General features: G+C 36.0%; 1 protein-coding gene across 6 annotated transcripts in view; it reads right to left on the bottom strand.

Annotated features, from left to right (window-relative positions):
• ERCC6L2 (ERCC excision repair 6 like 2) overlaps positions 1-27,248 on the bottom strand; it is a 210,056-nt gene that overhangs the window by 123,255 nt on the left and 59,553 nt on the right. For all 6 annotated transcript variants that reach the window (XM_036904383.2, XM_036904385.2, XM_036904380.2 and 3 more), the window contains exons 4-6: positions 15,572-15,765; positions 12,620-12,781; positions 12,016-12,223 (exon numbers count right to left, since the gene is read on the bottom strand). In XM_036904383.2, the coding sequence (XP_036760278.2) occupies positions 12,016-12,223; positions 12,620-12,781; positions 15,572-15,765 (564 nt within the window). The remainder of the gene's footprint in view (positions 1-12,015; positions 12,224-12,619; positions 12,782-15,571; positions 15,766-27,248) is intronic.

The following is a 27,248-nucleotide window of genomic DNA, read 5'->3' on the forward strand; positions in this document are numbered from 1 at the left end:
CATTGCATTAAATAGATCATGCCACTCCCTTCTGGCCTGTAACATTTCCATTGAGAAGTCTGATGAGAGCCTGATGGGTTTAACTTTCTATGTTATCTTTTTTCTCTCTCTGGCTGCTTTTAATACTCTGTCCTTATCCTTGATCTTTGCCATTTTTATTATTATGTGTCTTGGTGTTGTCTTCCTTGGGTCCCTTGTGTTGGGAGATCTGTGCACCTCCATGGCCTGAGAGACTGTCTCCTTCCCCAGATTGGCGAAGTTTTCAGCAATAACCTCCTCAAAGACACTTTCTATCCCTTTCTCTCTCTTCTTCTTCTGGTACCCCTATAATGCAAATATTGTTCCATTTGGAATGGTCACAACATTCTCTCAATATTCTTTCATTCCTAGAGATCCTCCTTTCTCTCTGTGCCTCAGCTTCTTTGTATTCCTCTTCTCTAATTTCTATTTCATTTACCATCTCCTCTACTTCATCTAATCTGCTTTTAAATCCCTCCATTGTGTATTTTATTTCATATACTGTATTTTTCAGTTTCTATCTCTTTCTTGAATTCCTCTCTGAGGTCTTGAATATTTTCTGTAGCTCCATGAGCTTGTTTATGATTTTTATTTTGAAATCTTTTTCAGGAAGATTGATGAGTTCAGTTTCACTTAGCACTTTTTCTGGTGTTTGTGGGATTTTGGTCTGTAGCAGGTTCTTCTGACATTGCATATTTGTAAAAACTTGGTGTAGGCAGTGCCATCTTGTGCCCTGAATCTCTATTCTGTGGAGCTGCTCAGTCCCTGGAGCGATGACGGGGGTCACAGGTGAGTGGTGCTGGTGCCTGCCAGGAGGAAAGAGCTCTTTCCTGCTTCCTGGCTGCAGTGCCTGCCTCCACTGCCAGGGCCAGTGGGCTGACCATGCAGGGAGGAGCCTCTTGAAGTTGCTGTAGGCAGAGCCACGTTCTGGCTGGCCTGGCACAATGGTGGGAGCATCAGTTTGCGAGCTGGTGCTGCCAGTAGGAAGGAGTGGCAGGCTGCGGTATCGCAGTGGGGGGGCTTTGGAGCTGCACTGACAGCCAGGGGGATGGAGTGACAAGCTCCTGAAAGTTCCCAACCTGCTGGGTTGAGTGCACTGGGACTATTTTGTCAACCTGTCCTTTCTCCTGATCAGCAAGCTCTGTGCAATCCTACCCCTTTAGCAGCCCTTTTGCTGTTGGGAGGTCTCTCAGACTGCCCACTTTTCTTTTGTCCCAGAGCAGCCAATTGTGGGTTCCTCTTCTCCACAAGCAGCTGAAATCTCAGTCTCTCCAAGTATTCTGCCTGTCTAAGCTTTCTAACCCCAATAATTGCCAGAGTACCATGTAATGTAGGGTTATGCTCCCAGAGCAGATCTCCAGGGCTGGGTGTCCATCAGTCCTGGCCTTCTACTCCCTCCCCGATCCGTTTCTCTCCCTCCCACTGATGAGCTGGGGTGGGGGATGGGCCTGGGTCCAGCCAGATCATGGCTTTGGTATTTTACCCTCTTCCGAGAGGTCTGCTCTTTTCCCCAGATGTAGGCAGTCTGTCACTGCCTTCTTTCTTGTTGTTCTTTCAGGATTAGTTGTATCTGCTATATTTTCATATTATACGTGATTTTGGGAGGAGGTTTCTGTCTCACCTCTCACACCACCATCTTTAAGCCAATCTCCCCCATTTTAAAAATCAGATTATTTGGTTTTTGTTGCTATTGAGCTGTGTGAATTCCTTAAATATTTTGAATATTAACTATTTATCAAATAGATGGTTTGCAAATATTTTCTCCCATTCTGCTGGCTGTCTCTCCATTCTGTTGATGACTGCTTTTGGTGTACTGAAGTTTTTTTGTTTAATGTAGTCCCACTTGTTTATCTGTGCTTTTGTGGCTTGTGCTTTAATTGTCATAGTCAAAATATCTTTGCCAAGATCAGTGTCGATGAGCTTTTTTTCCTGTGTCTTCTTCTAGGAGTTTTATAGTATCAGGTCTTATATTTAAGTATTTAATCCATTGTGAGTAGTATTACTTTTTGTGAGTGGTGTGAGACAGGAGTCCAGTTTCATTCTTTTGCATGTGAATATCTAATTTTACCAATACCATTAATTGAAAAGTGTATCTTTTCTCCATCAAGTGTTCTTGGCTCCTGTATCAAATGTAAGTGACTCTATAAGCATGGGTAAGTACTTCTGGTCTCTCTATTTTCTTTCATTGTCTGTGTCTGTTTTTGAGCCAGTACCATACTGTTTTGATTCCCATATCTTTGTAGTATATAGCTTGAAACCAGGAAATGTGATGCCTCCAGCTTTGTCTTTTGTTCTCAAGATTGCTTTGGCTTTTTGGTGTCTTTTGTAGTTCCATATGAATTTTAGGTAAAAAATACCATTGGAATTTTGATGGGGATTGCAATGAACCCTGAGATGGCTTTGTGTAGTGCATTCTACACCAACGCCTTTCAGGTTCCCAGACCTGATTCCAACATGATTGTGTGGGAGGGGTTTTCCCATGCATGACATTAAGCCCAGAGCCACCACTGGATTCCGCAGGTTAAAGGCTCCATCCTATAAGATGGCCCTACATCCTCCAACAACAGATGCCAGTCATAAGTCCCAGGTTGTCATCAGACCAACTGGCTACAGAGTGGGAGTTCCCATGACTTCCCATTTAGGTTTGAGCAATTTGCTACAGCGGCTCACAGAACTCAGGAAAACACATTTACTGGTTTAATAAAGGATACCAAAGGTACAAATTAACAGCCAGATGAAGAGAGACACAGGGAAGGCCCCAAAGAAGGGAGCTTCTATCCTCCTGGAACTTGGGCCTGGCTCAGTGGCGCATGGAAGCTCTCCCTAACTGAGAAGCAGGATGCAAAAAAGAAAGACAGATGCTCTTCTTATGGATTTTTGTGAGGGCTCCACTGCATAGTCATCATTGACTAAGTCATTGGCCACTGGCTGATTGGGCCTCCAGCCCCTGGCTGTGGGTGGGTTCAAAAGTCTCTCATTAACATGACAAGACACCCATTTCACCTTTAAGGCTCTGAAGTATTTTCAGGAACTATGGATGAACACATATACCTGAAAAATATGTTTTTGGTCACCTGACTGACTACACAGATGTATTTCTTATAATTCATTATATTGTAGGTAGTGTAGACATTTTAACAATATTAATTCTTCCAATCCACAAATAAGGAATATCTTTCCATTTATTTGTGTCATCTTCAATTTCTTTCATGAATGTCTTACAGTTTTCAGTGTACAGGTCTTCTACCTCCTTGGTGAAATTTATTGCTAAGTATCTTACTCTTTAAGTTGTTATTATTAAAACAGGTAATTACATTTAGTAAGCACATCTTACATTTCAGAGCAACCATGTGAAGAAGGCACTGTTATCATCATTCCCATTTAGCAGATAAAGAATCCAAGGTTTCAAAGTTTAGAAAATTGCTCAAGGTCACAAAACTGGTAAATAGGAGAAACAGGATTCAAGTCCATGGTATTTGATTTCAGACTCCAAACTCTGAAGCCCTATATGCACAATTCTTCTTCACACATTTGTAGTTTGTTCTTATTATATAGAAAACCAAACAACATACATAAAATTGCAAATTGGACAGAACATTTAAATAAGTAGGGGCCCATGAAGTATTCCAAAATAATAATATTTGCTTTAGGTAAGAAGTGAAATAAATGTTTTATCAGTTTCCCCAACTTCATTATCAGTATCCTATTTTCTTTTCAAATCTATCTCTCTGAAGTAATAAACAACAGGAATCCTATGACTATAGGATATTTGATAGGACTGTTCTTATTTGGAATCTTAATTAGATTTAGTTCATAGGAATTTGTAGACCTTTTATTTCATTGCCTGAGCTAGAAGATTAAAAACTATAAAAAAAGGGCTGCTTTCTCTCTCTCTCTATATATATGTATGTATATAAATATTTTAAATGTTCTCAAATCAATGCCTCAGATTTTCTTTAAAAAGTAACAATTTACTTGTAATTTTCCTACAAATTCTTAAAATTGGGTTAGTTATATCATTACAAAAGCATTTTACAAGAAATGAGAATATTTAAAAATGCTTTAGAGAGGACAGACTCAAGATTGCGGTGTGGGAGGTGAGACAGAGAACTCCTCTCAAAGCCACATGTAATACAAAAATATAGTTAATACAACTAATCCTAAAAAAGGCAACAGGAAAGAAGGCTGCACCAGACTGCATACACCTGGAGAACACAGCAGACCTCAGGAAACGTACCAAAGCCTTGATCCGGTGGGACCCAAGCCCTTCCACCACCCCAGCTCACCAGTGGAAGGAAGACAGATGGAGTAGGGAGGGGGTGGAAGCCTAGAGCTGCTAAACACCCAGCCCTGCAGATCTGCTTTGGGAGACAAACCTACACTGCATGGCGCTCTGGAGATTAGTGGGATTGGAAAGCTAAGACAGATGGAATACTTGGAAAGACTGAGATTCTAGCCGCTTGTGGAGGACAGGGATCCACAACCGGTTACTCTGGGACAAGGGAAAGGCAGGCGGTCTGAGAGGCTTACTAGCAGCAAGAGGGCTGCTGAAGGGGCAGGGTCTGTATGGAGCTTGATGCACAAGAGAAGGAATAGGTGGACAAGGTTGTCTCAGCATGCTCTGCCCAAGCAGGTTGGGAACTTTCAGGAACTTCATGTGATTCATCCCCCTGGCTGCCTACTCAGCTCCGAGGCTCCCCCACTGTGATAGGCAGCCAACTGTGCCTTCCTCCTGGCCTGCGAGCAATGGCTCACAAACCAGCAGTCACTGCAGTGGCATCAGGCCAGCCAGAGTGAGGCGCTGCCTACGGCAGCTACAGACGCAAAGCATAGAGACTTATACCTGTGTGCTTGGCCCACTGGTTCTGACAGTGGAGATAGGCACTGCAGCCAGGAGGCAGGAAACAGCTCTTTCCTCCCCCAGGCACCAGTGCTGCTGCCCTGCGACCCCCAACATCACTGCAGGGGCTGAGCAGCACCAGAGACTAGAGCTTCTGGGCACTAGAGGGCGCCACATACAAATATGAAACGGCAAAGGAACCTGGTTCAAAAAAAAATCTCACAAACACCAGAAAAAGGGCCAAATGAAACTGAACTCACCTATCTTCCTAAAAAGAGAGATTAAAATAAAAATCATAAACATACTCACAGAGGTACAGAAAAATATTCAAGAACTCAGGGACAAATTTAGAACGGAGATTCAATGATTAAGGAATTCCATATCTGAAATGAAACATACAATGGAGGGATTTAAAAGCAGATTAGATGAAGTCGAAGACACTATAAATGGAACAGAAATTGGAAAAGAGGAATACAAAGAAGCTGAGGCACAGAGAGAAAGAAGGATCTCTAGGAATGAAAGAATATTGAGAGAACATTGTGGCCATTAAAAACAGAACAATATTCATGTTATAGGGGTACCAGAAGAAGAAGAGAGAAAAAGCAATAGAAAGTGTCTTTGAGGAAGTTATTGCTGAAAACTTCCCCAATCTAGGGAAGGAGACAGTCTCTCAGGCCACAGAGGTGCACAGATCTCCCAACAAAAGGGACCCAAACAGACAACACAAAGACATATAATAATTAAAATGGCAAACATAAAGGATAAGCACAGACTTTTAAAAGCAGCTAGAGAGAGAAAAAAGATCACATACAAAGGAAAACCCATCAGGTTCTCATCAGACTTCTCAACAGAAACCTTACAGGCCAGAAGGGAGTGGCATGATATATTTAATGCAATGAAGCAGAAGGGCCTCAAACCAAGAACACTTTATCCAACAAGATTATCATTTAAATTTGAAACAGGGATTACAGAATTTCCAGATACCAAAAGCTGAGAGAATTTACTTCCCAAAAACCACCTCTACAGTGCATTTTGGAGGGACTGCTATAGATAGAAGTGTTCCTAGGGTAATTAGCTGTTACCAGAGGAAATACAACCACAGCAAAGAAAGTACAACAATTAATTACTAAGCAGGTGCAAAATCAAATCAACTACCCCAAAGTCACTCAAAGGACAGACAAAGAGTACAGAATTTGATACCTAATATATAAAGAATGGAAGAGGAAGAAAAAGGAGGAGAAAAAAACACCTTTAGGCTGTGTATATAATAGCATACTAAGTGAGTTATATTAGACTGTTAGATAGTAAGGGAATTATGCTTGAACCTTTGGTAACCATGAATCTAAAGCCTGCAATGGAAATAAGTACATACCTGTTGATAATCACCCTAAATGTAAATGGTCTGAATGCATCAATCAAAAGACATAGAGTCACTGAATGGATAAAAAAACAAGACCCGTCTATATGCTGCCTACAAGAGACTCACTTCAAACCCAAAGACATACAAAGACTAAAAGTGAAGAGATAGAAAAAGATATTTCATGCAACTACTAGGGAGAAAAAAGCAGGTGTTGCAGTACTTGTACCAGACAAAATAGACTTCAAAACAAAAAAGTTAACAAGAGACAGAGAAGGACCTTACATAATGAAAAAGGGATCAGTCCAATAAGAGGATACAACTATTATAAATATCTATGCACCCAACACAGGATCACCTACATAGGTGAAACAAATACTAACAGAATTAAAGGGGAAAATAGAATGCAATGCATTCATTTCAGGAGACTTCAACACACCACTCACTCCAAAGGACAGACTAACCAGACAGAAAATAAGTAAGGAGACAGAGACACTGAACAACATATTAGAACAGATGGACCTAAAGGACATCTACAGAACACTCTGCCCAAAAGCAACAGGTACACATTCTTCTCAAGTGCACATAGAACATTTTCAAGAAGAGATCATATACTAGGCCACAAAAAGAGCCTGAGTAAATTAAAAAAGATTGAAATGGCACCAACCAGATTCTCAGATCACAAAGATATGAAAATAGAAATAAATTGTACAAAGAAAATAAAAAGGCTCACAAACACATGGAGGCTTAACGTCATGCTTCTAAATAACCAATGGATCAATGAACAAATTAAAACAGAGATCAAGCAATACATGGAGACAAATGACAACAATTCAATACCGCAAAATCTGTGGGATGAAGCAAAGGCCGTGCAAGAGGGAAGTATATTGCAATACTGGCCTATCTTGGGAAAGAAGAACAATTCAAAATGAGCAGTATAAACTCACAATTAACGAAACTAGAAAAAGAAGAACAAATAGGCCCAAAGTTAGTAGAAAGAGGGACATAATAAAGATTAGAGCAGAAATAAATAAAATCGAGAAGAATAAATCAATAGAAAGAATCAATGAAAGCAGGAGCTGGATCTTTGTGAAAATAAATAAAATAGACAAACCCCTAGCCAGACTTACCAAGAAAAAAATGAGTCTACACACATAAACAGAATCAGAAATGAGAAAGGAAATATCACTATGGACACCACAGAAATACAAAGAATTATGAGAGAATATTATGAAAAATTATTATGTGTTAACAAACTGGATAACCTAGAAGAAATGGACAACTTTCTAGAAAAATACAACCTTCCAAGGTTGACCAGGAAGAAACAGAAAATCTGAACAGACCAATTACCAGCAAGGAAATTGAAATGGTAATCAAAAACTACCTAAGAACAAAACCCTGGACCAGATGGTTTCACTGCTGAATTTCATCAAACATTTTGGGAACATCTAATACTCATCCTCCTTAAAGTATTCCAAAAAGTAGAAGAGGAGGGAATACTCCCAAACTCATTCTACGAGGCCAGCATCACTCTAATACCAAAACCAGGTGAAGACACCACAAAAAAAGAAAATTACAAGACCAACATCCCAGATGAACATAGATGCAAAAATACTCAACAAAATATTAGCAAACTGAATTCAAAAATACATCAAAAAGATCATCCATTATGATCAAGTAGGATTTATTCAAGGGATGAAGGATGGTACAACATTCGAAAAGCCATCAACATCATCCACCACATCAACAAAAAGGACAAAAACCACATGATCAAGTTGTAGCGCTCCAAAATCTTAGAACTACAGACTATCTACTATTAAAAGAACATATGGGATGTGAACAGTTCCCAGGAATGGGTTGTTTTAATTTGTCTGATTTCTCTCAGACTGTTCAAGTTCAGTTGGACAATATCCATCATATCATAGATAAATTTTCACAAATGCCTAGGGTGCCTAACTGGTTTTCTTGGTTTCACTGGAGATGGCTGGTAATTATAGGTCTGCTTTGGTTATGTAACTGTATTCCTACTATGTTAATGTGTGTGAGCAATTTAATTAGTAGTTTAAAACCTATACAAGCTTAAGTTACTCTACAAGAAGATATGTCAAAGAAATAATCAATCTTCCCATGTTTTCTTCCGCCTGCTACTTCTATAGCTTTTCTTCTTCCTTCCTAATTACAACCCTTAAGTAGAATTCGTGCCTCATATCGAATTTACCGAGTATCATAATTCTTCCAAGTGGTAAAGATACCTCAAGACAAATGCTGGGCATAAAAGCCACAGGGCATAAATCTGCAAAGAAGTAAAAAGCTAACCTTTTCAAACAACATTGCTTCTCTCTCACTTACCAACTTTACATTTCCCTGTATGGCCCTGGAAGATGACTGGTTAGCCAGAGATGGGTAAGATTCCTCAAGGGAGGAACAACCTAAGACAGGCACAGTCGCAGGGGGGCCATCAGGTGAGAAATTGGGGATCAACAGAGGTGAGGCTTAGAACCTCACCCCCCCTGTTTTGAGAGAAATCTTCTGCATCTGTGGATGTTTTATTGCCCTTGTCTAGCTTGGATTAACACTTAGTGTACAGGCACACACCTGCATCTACACTTGCTCTCTTACAACACTAAACTATGTTTTCTACCTTTATCTTGCATCTACCTACCACTTCAGCATTTTATTAAAAATAATAATAATAATAATAATAAGGGAGAAATGTGGGATTCACATATAAATCAAGTATAAAAATCAAATGAATATTCATATTTGACCTGATTGTTTATAGTTCATAATGTGTGATCAAAACCGAAAGTTTCTGTGATGACTGCCTTTGTACTGTTCACCATGTAAGAACTTATTCACTAGGTAAGAATTTGTTCACCATGTAAGAACTTGTTCGTTATGCTTCAGAAGACTGGAGACTGTTGAGAACTAGGCTTGGGGTGGATTAATGATTGTGCATTGAGCATTGAGTCCCCTATACAGAATTTTATTGTTGTTAACCATTTGATCAATAAATATTAGAGATGCCCTCTCAAAAAAAAACAAAAACCACATGATCATCTCTATAGATACTGAAAAAGCATTCAACAAAATTCAACATCCATTTATGATAAAAATTCTCAACAAAATGGGTATAGAGGGCAAGTACGTCAACATAATAAAGGCCATATATGACAAACCCATAGCCAACATTATACTTAACAGCGAGAAGCTGAAAGCTTTTCCCTTAAGATGGGGAACAAGACAAAGATGCCCACTCTCCCCACTTTTATTCAACATAGTTATGGAGGTCCTAGTCATGGCAATCAAACAACACAAAGAAAAAAAAGGCATCCAGATTGGTAAGGAAGAAGTTAAACAAACTGTCTCTGTTTGCAGATGACAATGATATTGTACATAAAAAACCCTAAAGAATCCACTCCAAAACTACTAGATCTAATATCTGAATTCAGCAAAGTTGCAGGATACAAAATTAATACACAGAAATCTGTGGCATTCCTATACACTAATGATGAACTAGCAGAAAGAGAAATCAGGAAAACAATTTCATTCACAATTGCATCAAAAAGAATAAAATACCTAGGAATAAACTTAACCAAGGAAGTGAAAGACTTATACCCTGAAAACTGCAAGATACTCATGGGAGAAATGAAGGAGGACACTAATAAATGGAAATTCATCGCATGCTCTTGGCTAGGAAGAATTAATATCATCAGAATGGCAATCCTGCCTAAAGCAATATACAGATTTAATGCAATCCCTATCAAATTACCAACAACATCCTTCAAGGAACTGGAACAAATAGTTCAAAAATTCATATGGAAACACCAAAGACCCTGAGTAGCCAAAGCAATCCTGAGAAGGAAGAATAAAGTGGGGGGGGTCTTGCTCACCATCTTCAAGTTCTACTACAAAGCCGCAGTAAACAAGACAATTTGGTACTGGCACAAGAACAGACCCATAGAGCAATGGAACGGACTAGAGAATGCAGATTAAACCCATGCATATATGGTCAATTAATATATGATAAAGGAGCCATGGATATACAATGGGGAAATGACAGCCTCTTCAACAACTGGTGTTGGCAAAACTGAACAGCTACATGCATGAGAATGAAACTGGATTATTGTCTAACCCCATAGACAAAAGTAAACTCAAAATGGATCAAAGACCTAAACGTACATCATAAAACCATAAAACTCTTAGAAGAAAACATAGGCAAAAATCTCTTGAATATAAACATGAGCAACTTTTTCTTGAACACATCTCTTTGGGCAAGGGAAACAAAATAATAAATGAGCAAATGGGACTACATCATGCTTAAAAGCTTCTGCATAGCAAAGGACACCATCAGCAGAACAAAAAGGCATCCTACAGTATGGGAGAATATATTTGTAAATGACAGATCCGACAAGGGGTTAACATCCAAAATATATAAAGAACTCAGATGACTCAACACCCAAAAAGCAAATAACCCTATTAAAATGGGCAGAGGATATGAACAGATACTTCTCCAAAGAAGAAATTCAGATGGCCAACAGGCACATGAAAAGATGCTCCACATCACTAATTATCAGGGAAATGCAAATTAAAACCACAATGAGATATCATCTCACACCCGTTAGGACGGCCAATATCAAAAAGTCTAGGAACAACAAATGCTGGCGAGGATGCAGAGAAAGAGGAACCCTCCTACACTGCTGGTGGGAATGTAAAGCAATATGGCAGTTCCTCACAAAACTAAAAAACAGAAATACCATTTGATCTGGAATTCCACTCTAGGAATTTACCCAAAGAAAACAAGTTATCAGATTCAAAAAAACATATATGTACCCCAATGTTTATTGCAGCACTATTTAAAATAGCAACCTAAGTGTCCATCAGTAGATGATTGGATAAAGAAGATGTGGTACATATGTACAATGGAATATTATTCAGCTATAAGAAGAAAACAAATCATACTATTTGCAACAACATGGATGGAGCTAGAGAGTATTATGTTCAGTGAAATCAGCCAGGTGGAGAAAGACAAGTACCAATTGATTTCACTCATCTGTGGAGCATAAGAATAAAGCAAAACTGAAGGAACAAAACAGCAGCAGACTCACAGAACCCAAGAATGGACTAACAGTTGCCAAAGGGAAAGGGACTGGGCTGGGTGGGTGGGAATGCAGGGAGAAGGGGAATAAGAGACATCACGATTAGCACACATAATGTAGCGGGGGGCATGGGGAAGGCAGTAGAACACAGAGAAGACAAGTAGTACTACACTGATGGACAGTGACTATAATGGGTTATGTGGTGGGACTTAATAATGGGGGGAATCTAGTAACCACAATGTTGCTCATGTGACTGTATATTAATGATACCAAAAAAAACCACTTTAAACTATTTTGGTCCTGTAATTAGAATTAAGGTACCAAAGAATATACTATGTTACAGGTGGCAGATGACATAAGAAGGACAAAATAATCAGAAAACACATTAGGGAGAGAAGGTCTTCTTCATTGAGGAAGAATTTTATCAGAAGCCTTTTTGTTCTAAAACAAAAGAAATGATTTTAATGTTTACTAACAATAAACCTGTTCTTTAACAGGTTAGTAAAGTAAAAAGGAAAATGACTGGGCTCAATTAATGTTCCTGAAATTCTACCTTTAACAGTTTTTTTCACACTGAGTTAAAGGGAAAAAACTACTCATAAAATAAGTATCAGAAGAGATAAATTTCCTTGTAAAAATATTTTTATGAAAAAAAAAACATGACTAGAAAATTATTAATATACACAAAATGCAGTTCTCACCCGGTCTTCCTTCTTAGGCAACTGGTCCTTGATTAGAGTCTTGGTGCGCCTGAGAAGCCACCCAGACATCCTTTTTGCAAGTCTCTGCATAGCCTTTCGGCCGGTCGCAAGCTCTCTTTTGGTTGCTGTGTGTCTCTGACCATGTTCTACTGGGTCAGAAAACTGCTTCTTGAAGTAGATCCTGCTACCCAAAAGTCCTGGCACAGCCCTTCATAAAGACAGTAAGAAAAATGTAAGGGTTTTATTACATTATCTCAAGAGAAAAACACTGACTTTATTCTGCTTCTAAGACATATACTACAACACGTTTATTAGTTACAACAAAAACAAAAGGCAAGAAAACAGAATGTTCTTTCTTTGACAGTTTCAGTAAATAACTATAAGAATACGATGGAATTGTTACATTAGTTTGGATATTTACTTCAGGAATGAAGAGTAATACATAAAGATAGGTTTTCATAGGACTCTGCTCTGTATACTATGTTTGGGATCAAACATTTCTGTAAGGAGACAATTGTTTTTCAGAAACCAACCATTTGCAATCAGGTAGCACTAAGTTAAAGAAGTATTAAAACTTTCCAAAAATAAAAAGATTTTCACTCACCAGTCCATGACACACCACAGCTCTTTCATGTTGTTCTGAAGGATGGTTCCAGTGAGGCCTATGCGGATGTTACATTTTAAAGCTTTCATAACCTCTGTTACTTTCGCCTTCGGATTCTTGATTCTATGAGCTTCATCTACAATGACAGCTGACCACTCCAAACTATGAAGTGATAAAAGGAGGGGTGGAGTCAAGAAAACTTCCTTTTCTTAGTCTGTATAATTGCTAGCGAGCAGGTTTCTCTACCAGAGTTGTGGAGTTTTTCCCTCTTACTCTTTGATGAGCCCAAAGGCTTCTCACCTAGTTAGTTAAACCATCACAGATTTGGACAACCGAGTAAAACAAAATGTGTAGGGAGACAAAAGGGTATAAATGTTTAATGATGGTGGGATGAAAAAACTCATTTAAACATCACTAAAATGACAAAAAGTAATTTTTTAAAGTAATAAACCAGAGAAATAAATATATTTATATAAAGGAAGCAAAACCTGCAGTGTTAAATCTGAATGAAAAAAATACTGATCTAAACCAATGATTTCAAAAGCTGTATTACATACCTCTGCTACAAAGGTTTAGGATCAATTGTTACCCTAGCAGCAGTGAGCCCACACAGTAGCCAAGCCACTGACAGGAACCAGAGCCCCCTGGAGATCGAGTGATTTCAGGCACACAGCCGGGGAAATACTGAAGAGCCAAAAATCATCAGAACGGACAGAAAAAAAAAACAAGACCCAACTATATGCTACCATAGATACTTTAAATATAAAGAACAGATATGTTGAAATAGAAAAGGTGGAAAATAATAAACAAGCAGTAAGCATGAGAAGACTGTACTGACTGTATTAATATCAGATAAACCTCAAGCTTATTAGATATAAAAAGGAACATTTTTAAAGTTAAAAGGATCAATTCACAAAGAAAAAATAGCAATCATAGATGTGTGTATGTCTAATAATAGAGCTTCAAACTATATGAATTGAAAGCCGAAGAACTGAAAGAAAAAAATTTTTAAATCCACAGTTATGAAGGTATCAACCTTCTTCTCTCAGAAACTGTAAACCAACTAGAAAGAAATCAGTAAAGATGGAGAACACTTAGTAACACCCATCCAAAACTGGCTTCATTGACACTAAAGACACTACACCCAACAGCTGGAGAACTGACATTTCTTCACGTTCACATAGATCAGAAAAATGCAAATTATATACTGCCACAGGATATTGCTGTATACTATATACACACTGAAATAGCTAAAAACCAAAAGACTGACAATACGAAGTGCTGGTAAATATAGGAGGCAACTGAACTCTCACAGGTCACTAGCTGGCATAAAATGGTTCAACCACTTGAGAACATAGTTCGGCGATTTTTTTCTTAAGTTAAACCTACATTTACCATATTTCCTGAAATTCTACCCCTAGGTACCCAAGAGAAATGAAAATATATATTAAAAAAAGGCTTATATATAAATATTCCTTGAGTTTTATAACCGAAAACTAGAAACCCCAAATATCCTCAAAGGAATGGGTAATAAAATGCTACCTAAAATGCAGTACAATTAAGTGTTAAAAAAGAGCAATCACTGATACGTTCAATAACATGGATGACTCTCACAACACGACAATCAGCAAAAGATTCCAGACACACAGTTCCAGAGGCTAGAAATCCAAGGTCAAGATGGGGGCAGGCTTGGTCTCTTCTGAAGCTGCTCTCCTCGGCTTAAAGACAGTCACCTCCTTGCTGTGGACTTAGATGTCCTTTCCTTTGTGCACGAGTTCCTCTTGTCTCTTCTTCTAAGGACACCACTCAGATTGGACCAGGGCCCTAACTTAATGGCCTCATTCAACTTAATTATCCCTTCTGAGGTCTCATCTCCAAATAGTTACGCTTTGAAGTCCTTGGAGTTGGGACTTGAACATATGAATTGGAGGGGACATAGTTTAGCTCATAGTAAGCCTTCCAACTGGTCTTTCTCCATTCAATTTGGCTCTCCTCCGTCTGCACAGATAGCAACTGGGTTACTTATAAAATGCAAATCTGATCATTTTTGTCATACCCATAATCTGCTGAAAATCCTTCAGGGGCATTCTATTGCTCTCAGGACAAAGAACAAATTCAGTAGCAGCTTTCAATACTCTATGATTTGTCCCTTGCTTACCACACTGGCATTGTTTCGGCCACTTCCTGCAGATTCTCTAGGCTGGAGCCACCAGGTGCTGAAGACATCTAAAGCTGCCATCATTAACAAGTGCCATGACCTTTGTTGTCCGCAGGCCTCCACAAACACTGCTCGTTTCATTTACCTGGATGGATTTCTCTTCTGCTCCTCAAGTCTTATTCACCCTCACCTCAGCTGAGCAATTACCACTCAGCTCAGAGGTCACCTTCTGTGGACAGTGCCTGATAACTGTCCTCACTCCTCATGTGCCCCCATCCTCTGCTCTGTATGAGAGTACTCAGAGGGCTTTACAACTGTCTGTCTTTAATCCCCACTAAAACCTTATTAGGATGACAGTAGGCATGAGCCAGCTCATTTCTTTGGGGTACATCAGGTTCTGGAACAGTGTGTTCAACATGTATATTTATTTTTTGCCACTCTACATTCACAACAGACTCCCATAATTAAAATGATTCATGAAAATCACATAGTCTAGATGCACTATTTGCATAAAAGGTTGCACACGAGCTTTAGGACAAGTTCATTCGTTCCTTAATAGGCATTTTTGGGAGAGGTAATAGAAGAAATAAAATAAGGAACTGTGGAAAATCTGTTGTAGGTTTTTCCTTCCTAGAAAAAAGTTAATTATTATAAACTGTCTACATTGTTAATTCTGAAGTGAAATAAAATCATGCTAAAGATTATTTAGAGCTTTAAAAAAACACAACATGAAGGGGTAAATACAAATGACAGAGGCAGAATATTAATACAATCATCCCCATTATTCCCATTACCTGTTAAGTTCATCCAGACATAAACGCAGTGTTTCATAAGTTGTTAGAACAATTTCACATTTCCTCTGTTTTATGCGAATCAGTTCATTGTCTTTTTTGTTACCATGTAAAACAGTGACTCTGAAATATCCCCAAGTGTCCAATTCATCCTTCCAGTTGTAGAGGACAGACAGAGGAGCAACTATTAAGAACATCTAAAAGAAAAAGAAAAATATTTATGACATTGAAAAAAAAATTTAAAAAGAATCCCAAAGTGAAATCCAGAGTATCAATAGTTCTATTCTTTAATTTTTGACACTGCACTTGATAAGAATAGATACAAGTAACTGAGCAATTAGGTGTTACCTGGACACAGAGACCATCAACAACACTTTGTTGTTTACTTAGCTTCTTATTGGGACAAAATAGATATCTAACCTCACCCAAAGGAGTAGTTGTTTTTGATTTCCTCCCAAAAAAAGGAGGTGACAAGATAAAGATAGAAGAACCTTTCCAAGACATACAAACAGACAATAGAGATAATTAGCATCCTAATAATAACTTCAAGGGCCAAGTGAGTAGTTTACACAGAAAGGCAGTGCAGGCCAAGTCTGTTTCTTGAAATATACGGTCTTCTGAAGCTCTTTCTCTTCTGTTCCCCTAGGCCATTTCCTCTCTCCCTCTCTCAGACACTCAGTTGAAGACTTGGAAAATTCACTGAAAAATCAAAGCAATTAGAAGAAAACCTCCACCTCTCTTATCATTAAATCAATAACCTACCTATATTTATTTCTATATATTCTGCTCTCCCACATGTTACCAAGGATGAATTGTCTGTGTTTTGATCTAAAGACAAACCTTGAACTTACACAGTGGCTCCCAACCACTTCTGGCCAACCTGAAGTCAATACTGGAGAAATTGCTTTCAATCTCCCCTACATGACCAACTTTCCCTTTTTAATGGACCATATCCATCCAATGTAAACGTTCTAATATTTCCCAGGGTTAAAAAGCAGGACAATGCCAAACACCTCTTCCTTAATCCTACACTTCTTTCTAGCTATCCCGTTTACCTCCCCCTTATAGCAACCATCCTCAGGGGTTATCAAAACTTACCAAAGTTATTTCTACTTACCCCTCCTCCTGTTCTCTCTTGAATTCATGTAAACAGGACGTGTGCCCTTGCCCCTCCAACCAAAGCTGGTCCCCTTATCAAGATTCCCAACATAAGTCTGTTTAGTCTTCACAGAAATGTTTTGGAATTTCACTAACCTTTCCTGTACTAATCCCAAATCCTGCTCTCATCACCTATTTTAATTTTTTAATGTTTTTATTTCTCACTGTTACCACCACTCTAAAGCTATTGTATTTAATAGGGTTATAAGCAAGTTTCTTTTCTAAAGTTTATACTTATCCTACTTGATAAAGATGAAGCAATTAAACATACAAAAAAACAAAAACAAACCCATACTACTACCCTAAATCTTGCTTTCTCTCCTGTGAAATATTCCAGCTAGGCCATTTGTCAGCTGTAAGAAGTGAAATTTGTGACTGTTTTGGGAAGAGAGAGAAGAAAAAGAACAGAAAATTAACCTACTGAATGTGAGAGCTCCTTCCCCCTAACCCCCCATCAAGCAAATACAAGTACTATATCATCATACATGCACTATATACATCATATTCATTTCAAGTACTTTTGTCTTTTGGCTCAGAGTTTAATCCTATGTATTACATTTTCTTCCAGCTTCAAATACAAAATTTGGGCTCCAAGTACTAAGTTTAATTATAGATTCTCTTTCTTCCCCACCTCCTTTTAAAATAGATTACAAAAGACGAAAACACTGGGTCCAAATTCCATCTGTGCACTTTGAGCAGTTTTCCACTTGAGGGGGTCATTCATCAAAAATGCTAATGAATCTAAAGAGTCCTAGAATCAGCCCTAAGATACCAGAATAGGTTTAAAATTTAGACATTTCTTCGGACATCATTGGTCTTCAAAATTGTGAAAGGTAAGTCAATTGGTTCAGAAACTCATTATAATGCTAAGAATTGGTCAGAGAACTGACTTATACCATCTGTAAAGTCTGGAGAAAGTCTGCAAGAAGAGCTTGAAATGGTTATCACTGTGCTGTGAGTATTTCACCTATCAGGCCTCACTTAAGCAAAGGATCCAGAACTGTGAGACAGGAAGCAGTGCCTGACTGCAGAGACACTACACACGAGGCAACACCATTTCTCATTCTTCAGCCAAGAAACAATTTTTAAACTGGACCTAAAATGTAATAAAATTAAGTTTTGCTCACAAATATTGTTAAAAGCAACAGAGACCATGTTAAATAGTGTAACTAAAGAATACTGAATTACTTTTTTCTCTTTCAACAATTCTAGTTCAATCATTGAGGTGCATGCTTTTAAGGTTTCATTTTTCATGCACTATGGCTTTGGAAATATGGTTTAGACTGTGACAAGATACCCAAAGATGTTTCTCATATATTTCAATAAATGAAACCAGGCATATCAGTGCCAAGATAGGAATAGCACTGTATATTCCAAAGACAATGACATACCAACAGAGCCAAAACAAAGGTTTCACCTGGGAGGATGTGAGTTTCAAAGTGAAAAATAAATGTACCTTTATAAAAAGCAATTACATGCAACTGTAATTTTTGCTATATAATTCAAAGTTCTAAAGATTATCCCTTGTAATTACCTCCATAATCTTTAATTCTTTCAAATAATTTAACACTATTGTGCATAGTTGACTTTTCCTTTGGTATTATTGTAGTGATTTAATATGTGGGAATTTAGAGTTACAATCCACTCTCATCAAGAACACCTCCAAATCCTTCTTGGAAAATCAGCATAATAATAATGCCAAAACTCAACATTCTATCAAAATAGAAAATTATAGTATAATTTCACTTAGATCAATGGATAGCAAATCAATAAATATTAAATCTTATAATAAGAGAAGTAAACAAGATATGAAAATGGAAATGACAGGTAAAATTATTTGCAGAAGCAGAAGTAACTAAATGAAGAACAGTAAATCAACTATTAAAAACAATAGAAGAATTAAGAAAGTAGAATTTATAAAATACATGTGGCACCTTAAAAGACACTTTAGACCAAATGGACTTAACAGATAGATGCAGAACATTCTATCCAAAAGCAGCAGAACACACATTCTTCTCAAGTGCACATGGAACATTCTCCAAGATAAATCACATGATAGGCCACACACAAGTCTTAATAAATTTAAGGACACTGAAATCATATCAGGCATCTTTTCTGACCATAATGGTACAGAACTGGGAATCAAGTACAAGAAGAAAACTGGAAAATTCACAAATATGTAGAGATTAACAACATGCTACTGAATGACCAAAGAGGAAATCAAAGGACAAATCAAAAAACACTTTGAGACAAGTGAAAATGGAAATACAACATACATACCCAAATTTATTGGATGTAGCAAAAGGTGTTCTAAGAGGGAAGTTCATAGTGATCAATGTCTACCTCATGAAACAAGAAACATCTCAAACAACCTAACTTCACACCTCATGGAACTAGAAAAGGATCAAATGAAGCCCAAAGTTAGTAGAAGGAAGGAAAGAAAAAAGATCAGTGCAGAAAAAATGAAACAGTCTAAAAAGACAATAGAAAATATCAATGGAACTAAGAGCAGGTTCTTTGATAAGATGAATATTGACAAACCTTGAGCTATACTCGCTAAGAAAAGACAGGGGGCTCAAAATCAGAAATGAAAGTGGAGACATTACAATTGCTAACACGGATATACAAAGGGTCATAAGATAATACTATGAATAATTATAAAGCAAAAAATTAAACAAACTAGAAGACCTGTTTCTAGAAACATATTAACCTTCCAAGAATGAATCACGAAGAAAAAGAAAACTTGAATAGACCAATTACTAATAAGGAGATTGAATCAGTATTAAAAACATCCCCCCAAAACAAAAGTCCACAACCAGATGGCTTCAATGGTGAATTCTACCAAACACTCAAAGAATCAATACAAATCCTCCCAAACTCTTCCAAAAAACAGAAGAAGGAAGGCTTCCAAACTCATTTTACAAGGTCAGCATTATCCTGAAACCAAAACCAGACAAGGACACAACAACAACAAAATAAAAGGCCAATACCACTGTTGAACACAGATGTAAAACTCAACAAATTATTGCAAACTGAATCCAACAGTACATTTAAAGGATCATATACCATGATCAACTAAGATTTACTCCTGGGATGGAAGGATGATTCCACACCTGCAAATCAATCATGTCAAACACCATATAAACAAAATGAAGGATAAAAATCACATGACCACCTCAGTAGCTGCAGAAGCATTTAACAAAATTCAATATCCATTTATGATAAAAACTCTCAAGTGGGTATAGAGGAAATGTACAGTTATATCATAAAGGTCATATAAGTCCACAGTTAGCATCATAGTAAACAGTAAAACCTGAAAACTTTTCCTTTAAGATAAACAATAAGAGAGTAGATGCCCTCTCTTACCACTCTTATTCAACACAGTATTGGAATTTCTAGCTAGAGCAATTAGGTAAGAAAAGGAAATGCTGTCATCCAAATTGTACAGGAAGAAGTAAAAATGTCACTATTTGCAGATGACAGTATATGTATACAGAAAATCAGAAAGACCACCAAAAAACCTCTAGAACTAATAAACAAATCCAGTAAAGTTACAGGATACAAAATGAATATACAAAAATCTTTTGCATTTCTATACTAATGAACTACCAGAAAAAGAAATTAAGAAAACAGTATTTACAACTGCACCAAAAAGAATAAAATACCTAGAAATAAATTTAACCAAGAAGGTGAAAGACTTGTACACTGAAAACTATGACATTGATAATAGTAACTGAAGATGACACACATATATGGAACTGTATTCTCAGCTAATGGATAGGAAAAATTGATATTGTTAAAATGCCCACACTGCCCAAAGCAATATAAAGATTTAATGTGATCCCTTCCAAAATTCCAAAAGAGTTTTTCACAGAAATACAATGATCATTAAACTTGTATGGAACCCACAAAAGACCCAGAATAGCCAAAATAATCTTAAGAACAACAAAACTAGACACATCACATTCCCTGACATCAAACTGTATTACGAAGCTGTTGTAATCAAAACAGTATAGTATTGGTATTGGCATAAAACATACACATAGATCAATGGAACAGAACAGAAAGCACAGAAATAAACCCACATACACATGGTAAATTAATTTATGACAATGGAGGCAAAAAATATACAACAGGAAAATGACAGTCTCTTTAATAAACAAGGTTGAGAAAACTGGTCAGCTGTACAAAGAAATGAAATTAGACTACTATCTTATACCACATTAACTCAAAATAGATTAAATATTTGAATGTAAGTCTTGAAACCATAAACTAATAGAACTAAACACAGGTGATATGCAACTTGACAGATCTTGGAGATGATTTTTTGGATCTGATTCCAAAAGCAAAGGCAACAACAGCAAAAATAAATGGGATGACATCACACTAAAAAGTTTCTGCACAGCAAAAGAAATTATTAACAAAAAGAAAAGGCAGCCTACTGAATGAGAGAAAATATTTGCACATTATATACCTGACAAGTGGCTAATATCCAAAATATATAAAGAACTTATACAACTCACTAGCATAAAAATAATCCAATTAAAAAATGGGCAAAGTATCTGAATGGACATTTTTCCAAAGAAGATATACAGATGGGCAACAGGCACATGAAAAGATGCTCAACATGATTAATGATCTGGGAAATGCAAATTAAAAATACGAGTTATCACCTCACACCAGTCAAAATGGCTATTATCAAAAAGACAAGAGATAAGAAGTGCTGGTGATGATGTGTAGAAAAGGGAACCCTGGCACACTGGTGGCAATGTAAATTGGTACAAACATTGTAGAAAATAGTAGAGCAGTTCCTCAAAAAAATTAGAAATAGAACTACCATAAGATTCAGCAATTTCACCTCGGGGTATTTATCTAAAGAAAACAAAAACACTAATTGGAAAGGTATGTGCAACTCTGTGTTCACTGCAGCTTTATTTACAATAGCCAAGATATGGAAATAACCTCAGTGTCCATCCAGATGAATAGATAAAGATTTGATGTATAACATGTATGTATGGCTATATATGTGTAGCACATATACATATATACACATAACTGAATATTCTTCACCCATAAGAAGACTGAAATTTTACTATTTGTGACAATATGGATAGACCTTGAGGTCATTATGCTAACTGAAATAAGTCATACAGAGAAAGGCAAATACTGTATGATGATATCACTTATATGTGGAAACTCAAAAACAATACAGAGAACCAAAAATCCAAGTTTATGACATAGAGAACAAATCAGTTGTTGTCAAGGTTGGGGGGTGGGAGGTAAAGTGGGTGAAGGGGCAAAGGCACAAACTTCCAGTTATAAAATAAGTTAAGTCATGAGTTTGTACTGTAACACATGATGACTATAGTTGGTAATACTGTATTGCATATTTGAAAGTGGCTGAACATAGATCGTAAAAGTTCTTATTACAAGAAGAAAAGGAAACCAATTTTTTAACTATGTATGGTAACATGTTAACTAGACTTACTGTGGTGATCATTTCACAATATAAATTATCAAATCATCATGTTGTACACCTGAAATGAATATAATGTTATATATCAATTATACCTCAAAAAAGCCAAAAAATACATATTTGTAAATACATAAATGGCTTTAATACAAAAACACAACCATGAGAAAATAAAATTTAAGAAATTCCATTTGTAATAGCAGCCAAGAAGAATACCTAGCTAAACTTAATGAACACAAAACAAGGTCATATAAAGAAAACTAGAAACTCAAGGGCTAGAAATAAAATTTAAGCAAACAATGTAACTATTCATTGATATGCACTATGTATACTGTAAAGAAGTTCATTTTCCCTACATAAAACAATAAACTCAGTGTAACACCAACTAAAATATCAATAGGTTTTTAGGATGAAGTTGAGAAAACTTGAGAAATTAGTCCTTTAAAATATAATAATATATTGTAGGGGTATAATTAAACTGATTGACACTGTAAGAGAAATGAAATAAATCAAAAGGACAAACATGTCTAGAAATACAGCCAAAATATATATATATAAATAACTGAACTTAATTTCACCCAAAAGTGACCCTTCAAATCATTGTTAAAATGAGGCCTTATTCAATAAAGAACATTAAGATAACTCACTAATCATCTTAGGAAAAAAAATTAAGCTGGGTTACTAGATCACTCTTTAAAGCAAAATATATTCTAGCTGACACAGAGATGTAAAGGTATAAAAGAATATCATCCACATTATAAAAGAATCAAAGATTTTATTAGAGTACAGAAGACTTTTCTAGGTAGACATAAAACATCGAGGCTGAAAGAGACACATTTAACTACTTAAAACTTTAAAAAATATAATAAGCAAGTCAAAAGTTGACTCTGAGCAAGTGGGAAAGAGATATTTGCAAAATATATAATAGACAAAAGATTAATATCTAGACTATATAATTAAGGTCTGTTAATCAAGGAATATGATTGAAAACTGGAACTTGATTTAAAAATGGCAAAGTCATTAAAATTGTCTTTTAAGATTTTGAAATACACTCAACCTCACTCATAACTCAAGAAACACAAATCATACATAGCAAGACATAATTTTTCAAATCTCTCAGACTGACATAAATGTTTGTTAACCTCTGGGACAGACAAAAAGTAGGGAAACATGCATATACTACTGGTGAGAATATAAACTGACACAAACTCTTGGAAGGGTGATTTGACTCCAGCTATCAAAATGCAATATGCAAAATCCATAATTTTGATACTACATACTGCTCAGTCCTGTACCAGTTACAATGGCAAAAGCTGCCAAGATAGATCCATACAGATGCTCACAGTTGCAATATTTGCAAGATAATCCTCTCAAGAACATATTGAGAACTAAAGAAACAATGTATAGCAAATAAAATACTGGAAAAATATTTTTGTTCAACTACCATTGATATTACTTGTGATGCTGGCATTGTGATTGCTGGAAGAATTCTCATCTGCAATAATATCAACTATGATTTTTGCACAGTATCTCTAAGATTTTATCATACAAGGCAGTACTATTTTAAAAATAATTTGATTTATTTTCATAAAATCTGAATTCCAATCTTAACAGTCTAAATCTAAAGAATCATTCCAAGAATTAATATTTGAAATGCATACTTGTGCCTTTCCCTTTAGGAATTTATTTTTGGCACAAAACATCTATTTTACACATTCTTAGGTGATTTCTTCACACTTGGAAAGTCTTAAAATGTATATGAGATGTATCATTATCACATACACATACCTCAACTCCAACACCCCTTAATTTGCAACATTCAGTTCATGAAAATAATTTTTTCAAGGAGTTCCAATATTAATTTTTCAGGATTCCTTTACAATTATGGCATTAGTATAATAAATGTTAAATAATTTATTTTTTCTACTTCATAGACCATTTAAAAAATATACACAAAGATTTAAATGGACCAATATGAATTCACCTCTTAAGAATTTCATCACACAAAATCGTAACTTTTGTTTGGATTTACTTCTGGGGAATTCTGTAGGATATCACTGGTAATCCCATTTAAAAATTCCAGTTCAAATAGCTAACTAAATACTTGGGTTTATTGATGTCAGTGAAATAACTGAATATAAAAATAAATCCATCAAAGTGATAAAATGCCTGGAACAGGTTCTCCAGATCATCTGAACAGTGCAAGAGCTGGTAAGAATTGACATACTTGAAGAACTGAGGAATTGACCCCAGATTGGTATAAGAGAAAATTTCTTAAAAAAAAAAACAAAACTGAAAGTGCATTTTTCCTAGAAGAAACATAAAAATGACAACAATAAACAAAACAATAACAACACAACAAAAAAACTCAACAGAGCAGAGGCAGTTGAAAAGACTGGGTAACAAAACAGAAATGCATTTTAAATGTAAATGGATTAAATTCTCCAATCAAAAGATGTGGGTGGCTGAATGGATAATAAAACAAGACCCAATTATGTTGTTTACAAGAGATTCATATCAGCTTTAAGGTGACAGACTGAAAAGTGAAGAAATGGAAAATGAAATTCCATACAAATGGAAATCAAAAAACTATACTACAACACAATACACTTGACATTAAATACTGTAACAAGAGACAAAGATTATTAGAGCATGATAAAGGGGTCAACTCATCAAGAGGATATAACAATTATAAATATTTTATACACCCAACATCAGAACACCTAAATATATACAGCAAATATTAACAGGTCTGAAAGGAGATTACAGCAATACAATAATAAACAGGAGATTTCCATACCCTGCTTTCAACATTAGATAGATAACTCAGTCAGAAAATCAGTAAGGAATCACTGGACATAAAGTTGGACCAGCTGAACCTGACAGACATATACAGAACATTCCATCAAACAGCAGAATATATATTTTTCTCAGATGTATATGGAACATTCTACAGGATAGATAGTATGTTAGGCCACAAAAAAAGTCTCAATAATTTAAGAAGACTGAAATCCTTATCAATCATCTTTTCTGACTACAATGGTATGAAACTAGAAATCAATTGCAAGAATAAAACTGAAAAGTCCACAAATAGTGGAACTTAAACAACATACTTCTGAACAACCAATGGGTCAAAGAAGAAGAAATAAAAAAGGAAATAAAAAAAACTTTAGACAAATGAAAATTGAAACACCACATACTAAAACTCACAGGATGCAAGAGTTCTAAGAGGAAATTTGATAGTGATAAATGTCTACATTAAGAAAAAAAAAGATCTCAAATGAACAACTGAATTTTACATCTCAGGAAACAAAAAAGGAATAAATTAAGCACAAAGATAGCAGACAGAAGAAAATAACAAAGAAAGGAGAAATAAGTGAAACAGATTAACAGGATAAAAGAAAAGATGACTGAAACTAAGAGCTGGTTTTTTGAAAAGATGAACAAAATTGACAAACCTTTACCTAGACTAAGAAAAAAAGAAGGCTAAAAATAAATAAAAAAGTAGAAATGTAAGAGAAGACATTACACTTGAAATGCAAAGGGTCATAAAACATTATACAATTGTGGCAACAAATTAGATAAACCAGAAGAAATGGATAAATTCCTAGAAACAGATAACCCAACAAGACCTGAATCATGAAGAAACAGAAAGTTTGAATAGACCAATTACTAGTAAGGAGATTGAATCAGAAGCCAAAAACCTCCCAACAATGAAAGTCTGAGGACCAGATGCCTTCACTGGTGAATGCTATCAAACTTTAAAAGAAATAATGCCAATCCTTCTCAAACTCCTCTAAAAAATAGAAGAAACACTTTCAAACTCATTTTATGAGGCCACTGTTACCTTGATGCCAAAATAGACAAGGACACTTCAAGAAAAGAAAATTACAGGCCAATATCCTTGAAGAACATAGATGCAAAAATCCTCAACAAAATATTAACAAACAGAGTTCAACAATACGTTAAAAGGATCATATACCATGATCAGGTGGGATTTATTCCTGGGATGCAAGGATGTTCAACATACACAGATCAGTAAATGTGATACATCTACACTAACAAAATAAAGGATAAAAATCATATCTCAATAGATGTCCAAAAAGGCATGTGACAAAACTCAACATCCATGTATAATAGCAACTCTCAATAAATTGGGTATAAAGGATACATACCTCAACAGAATAAAGGCCATATATGACAAGTCCACAGTTAAGTCACTAAAGAGTGAAAAGTTGAAAACTTTTCATTTTAGATCAGGAACAAGGCAAAGATGTCCACTTTCACTACTAGCACTCCTACCCAGAGCAATTAGGTAAGAAAAAGAAATGAAAGGTGTCCAAATTGGAAAGGAAGAAGTAAATCATCTATTTTCAAATGACATGTTATATGTAGAGAACACTGAAGAAGGCATCAAATAACTGTTAGAACTAATAAATGCATTCAGTAAAGTTGCAAGATATAACAACAATATACAAAAATTGGTTTGTTCCTATATACTAGCAATGAATTATCAGAAAAAGAAATTAAGAAAATAAAATAAAAAGGAATGGCAGATCAATTAATTAAAAGGTAACAATCATGCCAACTATTTGTTTCAGAGAAGCTGGTTCTAGCATCAGTATTCCACTTCCCCTACATAAAGTACTGCATTTGTTTTTCTAAAGCAAAAGAACTTATTTAGAAGAATTCTAAAGTGAGTATTGTGAGGAAATTTCTGAATTTTGAGGTTAAAGAAAAAACCCTAAACAGATTACAAAGAAAAAGACAATTTCTTTTCCAAGAGAAAAAGGCAATGGATCCTCAGTGAAAGAAGACAACAGAATGATTTTGGTTGAGTTTCAAGAGAAAATTTTAACTTAGAATTCTACATTCAGATAAACTATCAATCTAGTATGGAAGCAAAATGCAAGTATACAAAATTTTTGAAATGACTGAAACTGTTAAACAAAAAACTGGTATAAACACAAGAAGAAAGGAGAAAGGTGAAAGACAGTAGGAAATTTTAATATATTTCTTATAGTATCCAACTACTCAAATAAACCAAAA

Source organism: Manis pentadactyla, chromosome 3, assembly GCF_030020395.1.
Source record: "Manis pentadactyla isolate mManPen7 chromosome 3, mManPen7.hap1, whole genome shotgun sequence".
Classification (NCBI taxonomy): domain Eukaryota; kingdom Metazoa; phylum Chordata; class Mammalia; order Pholidota; family Manidae; genus Manis; species Manis pentadactyla.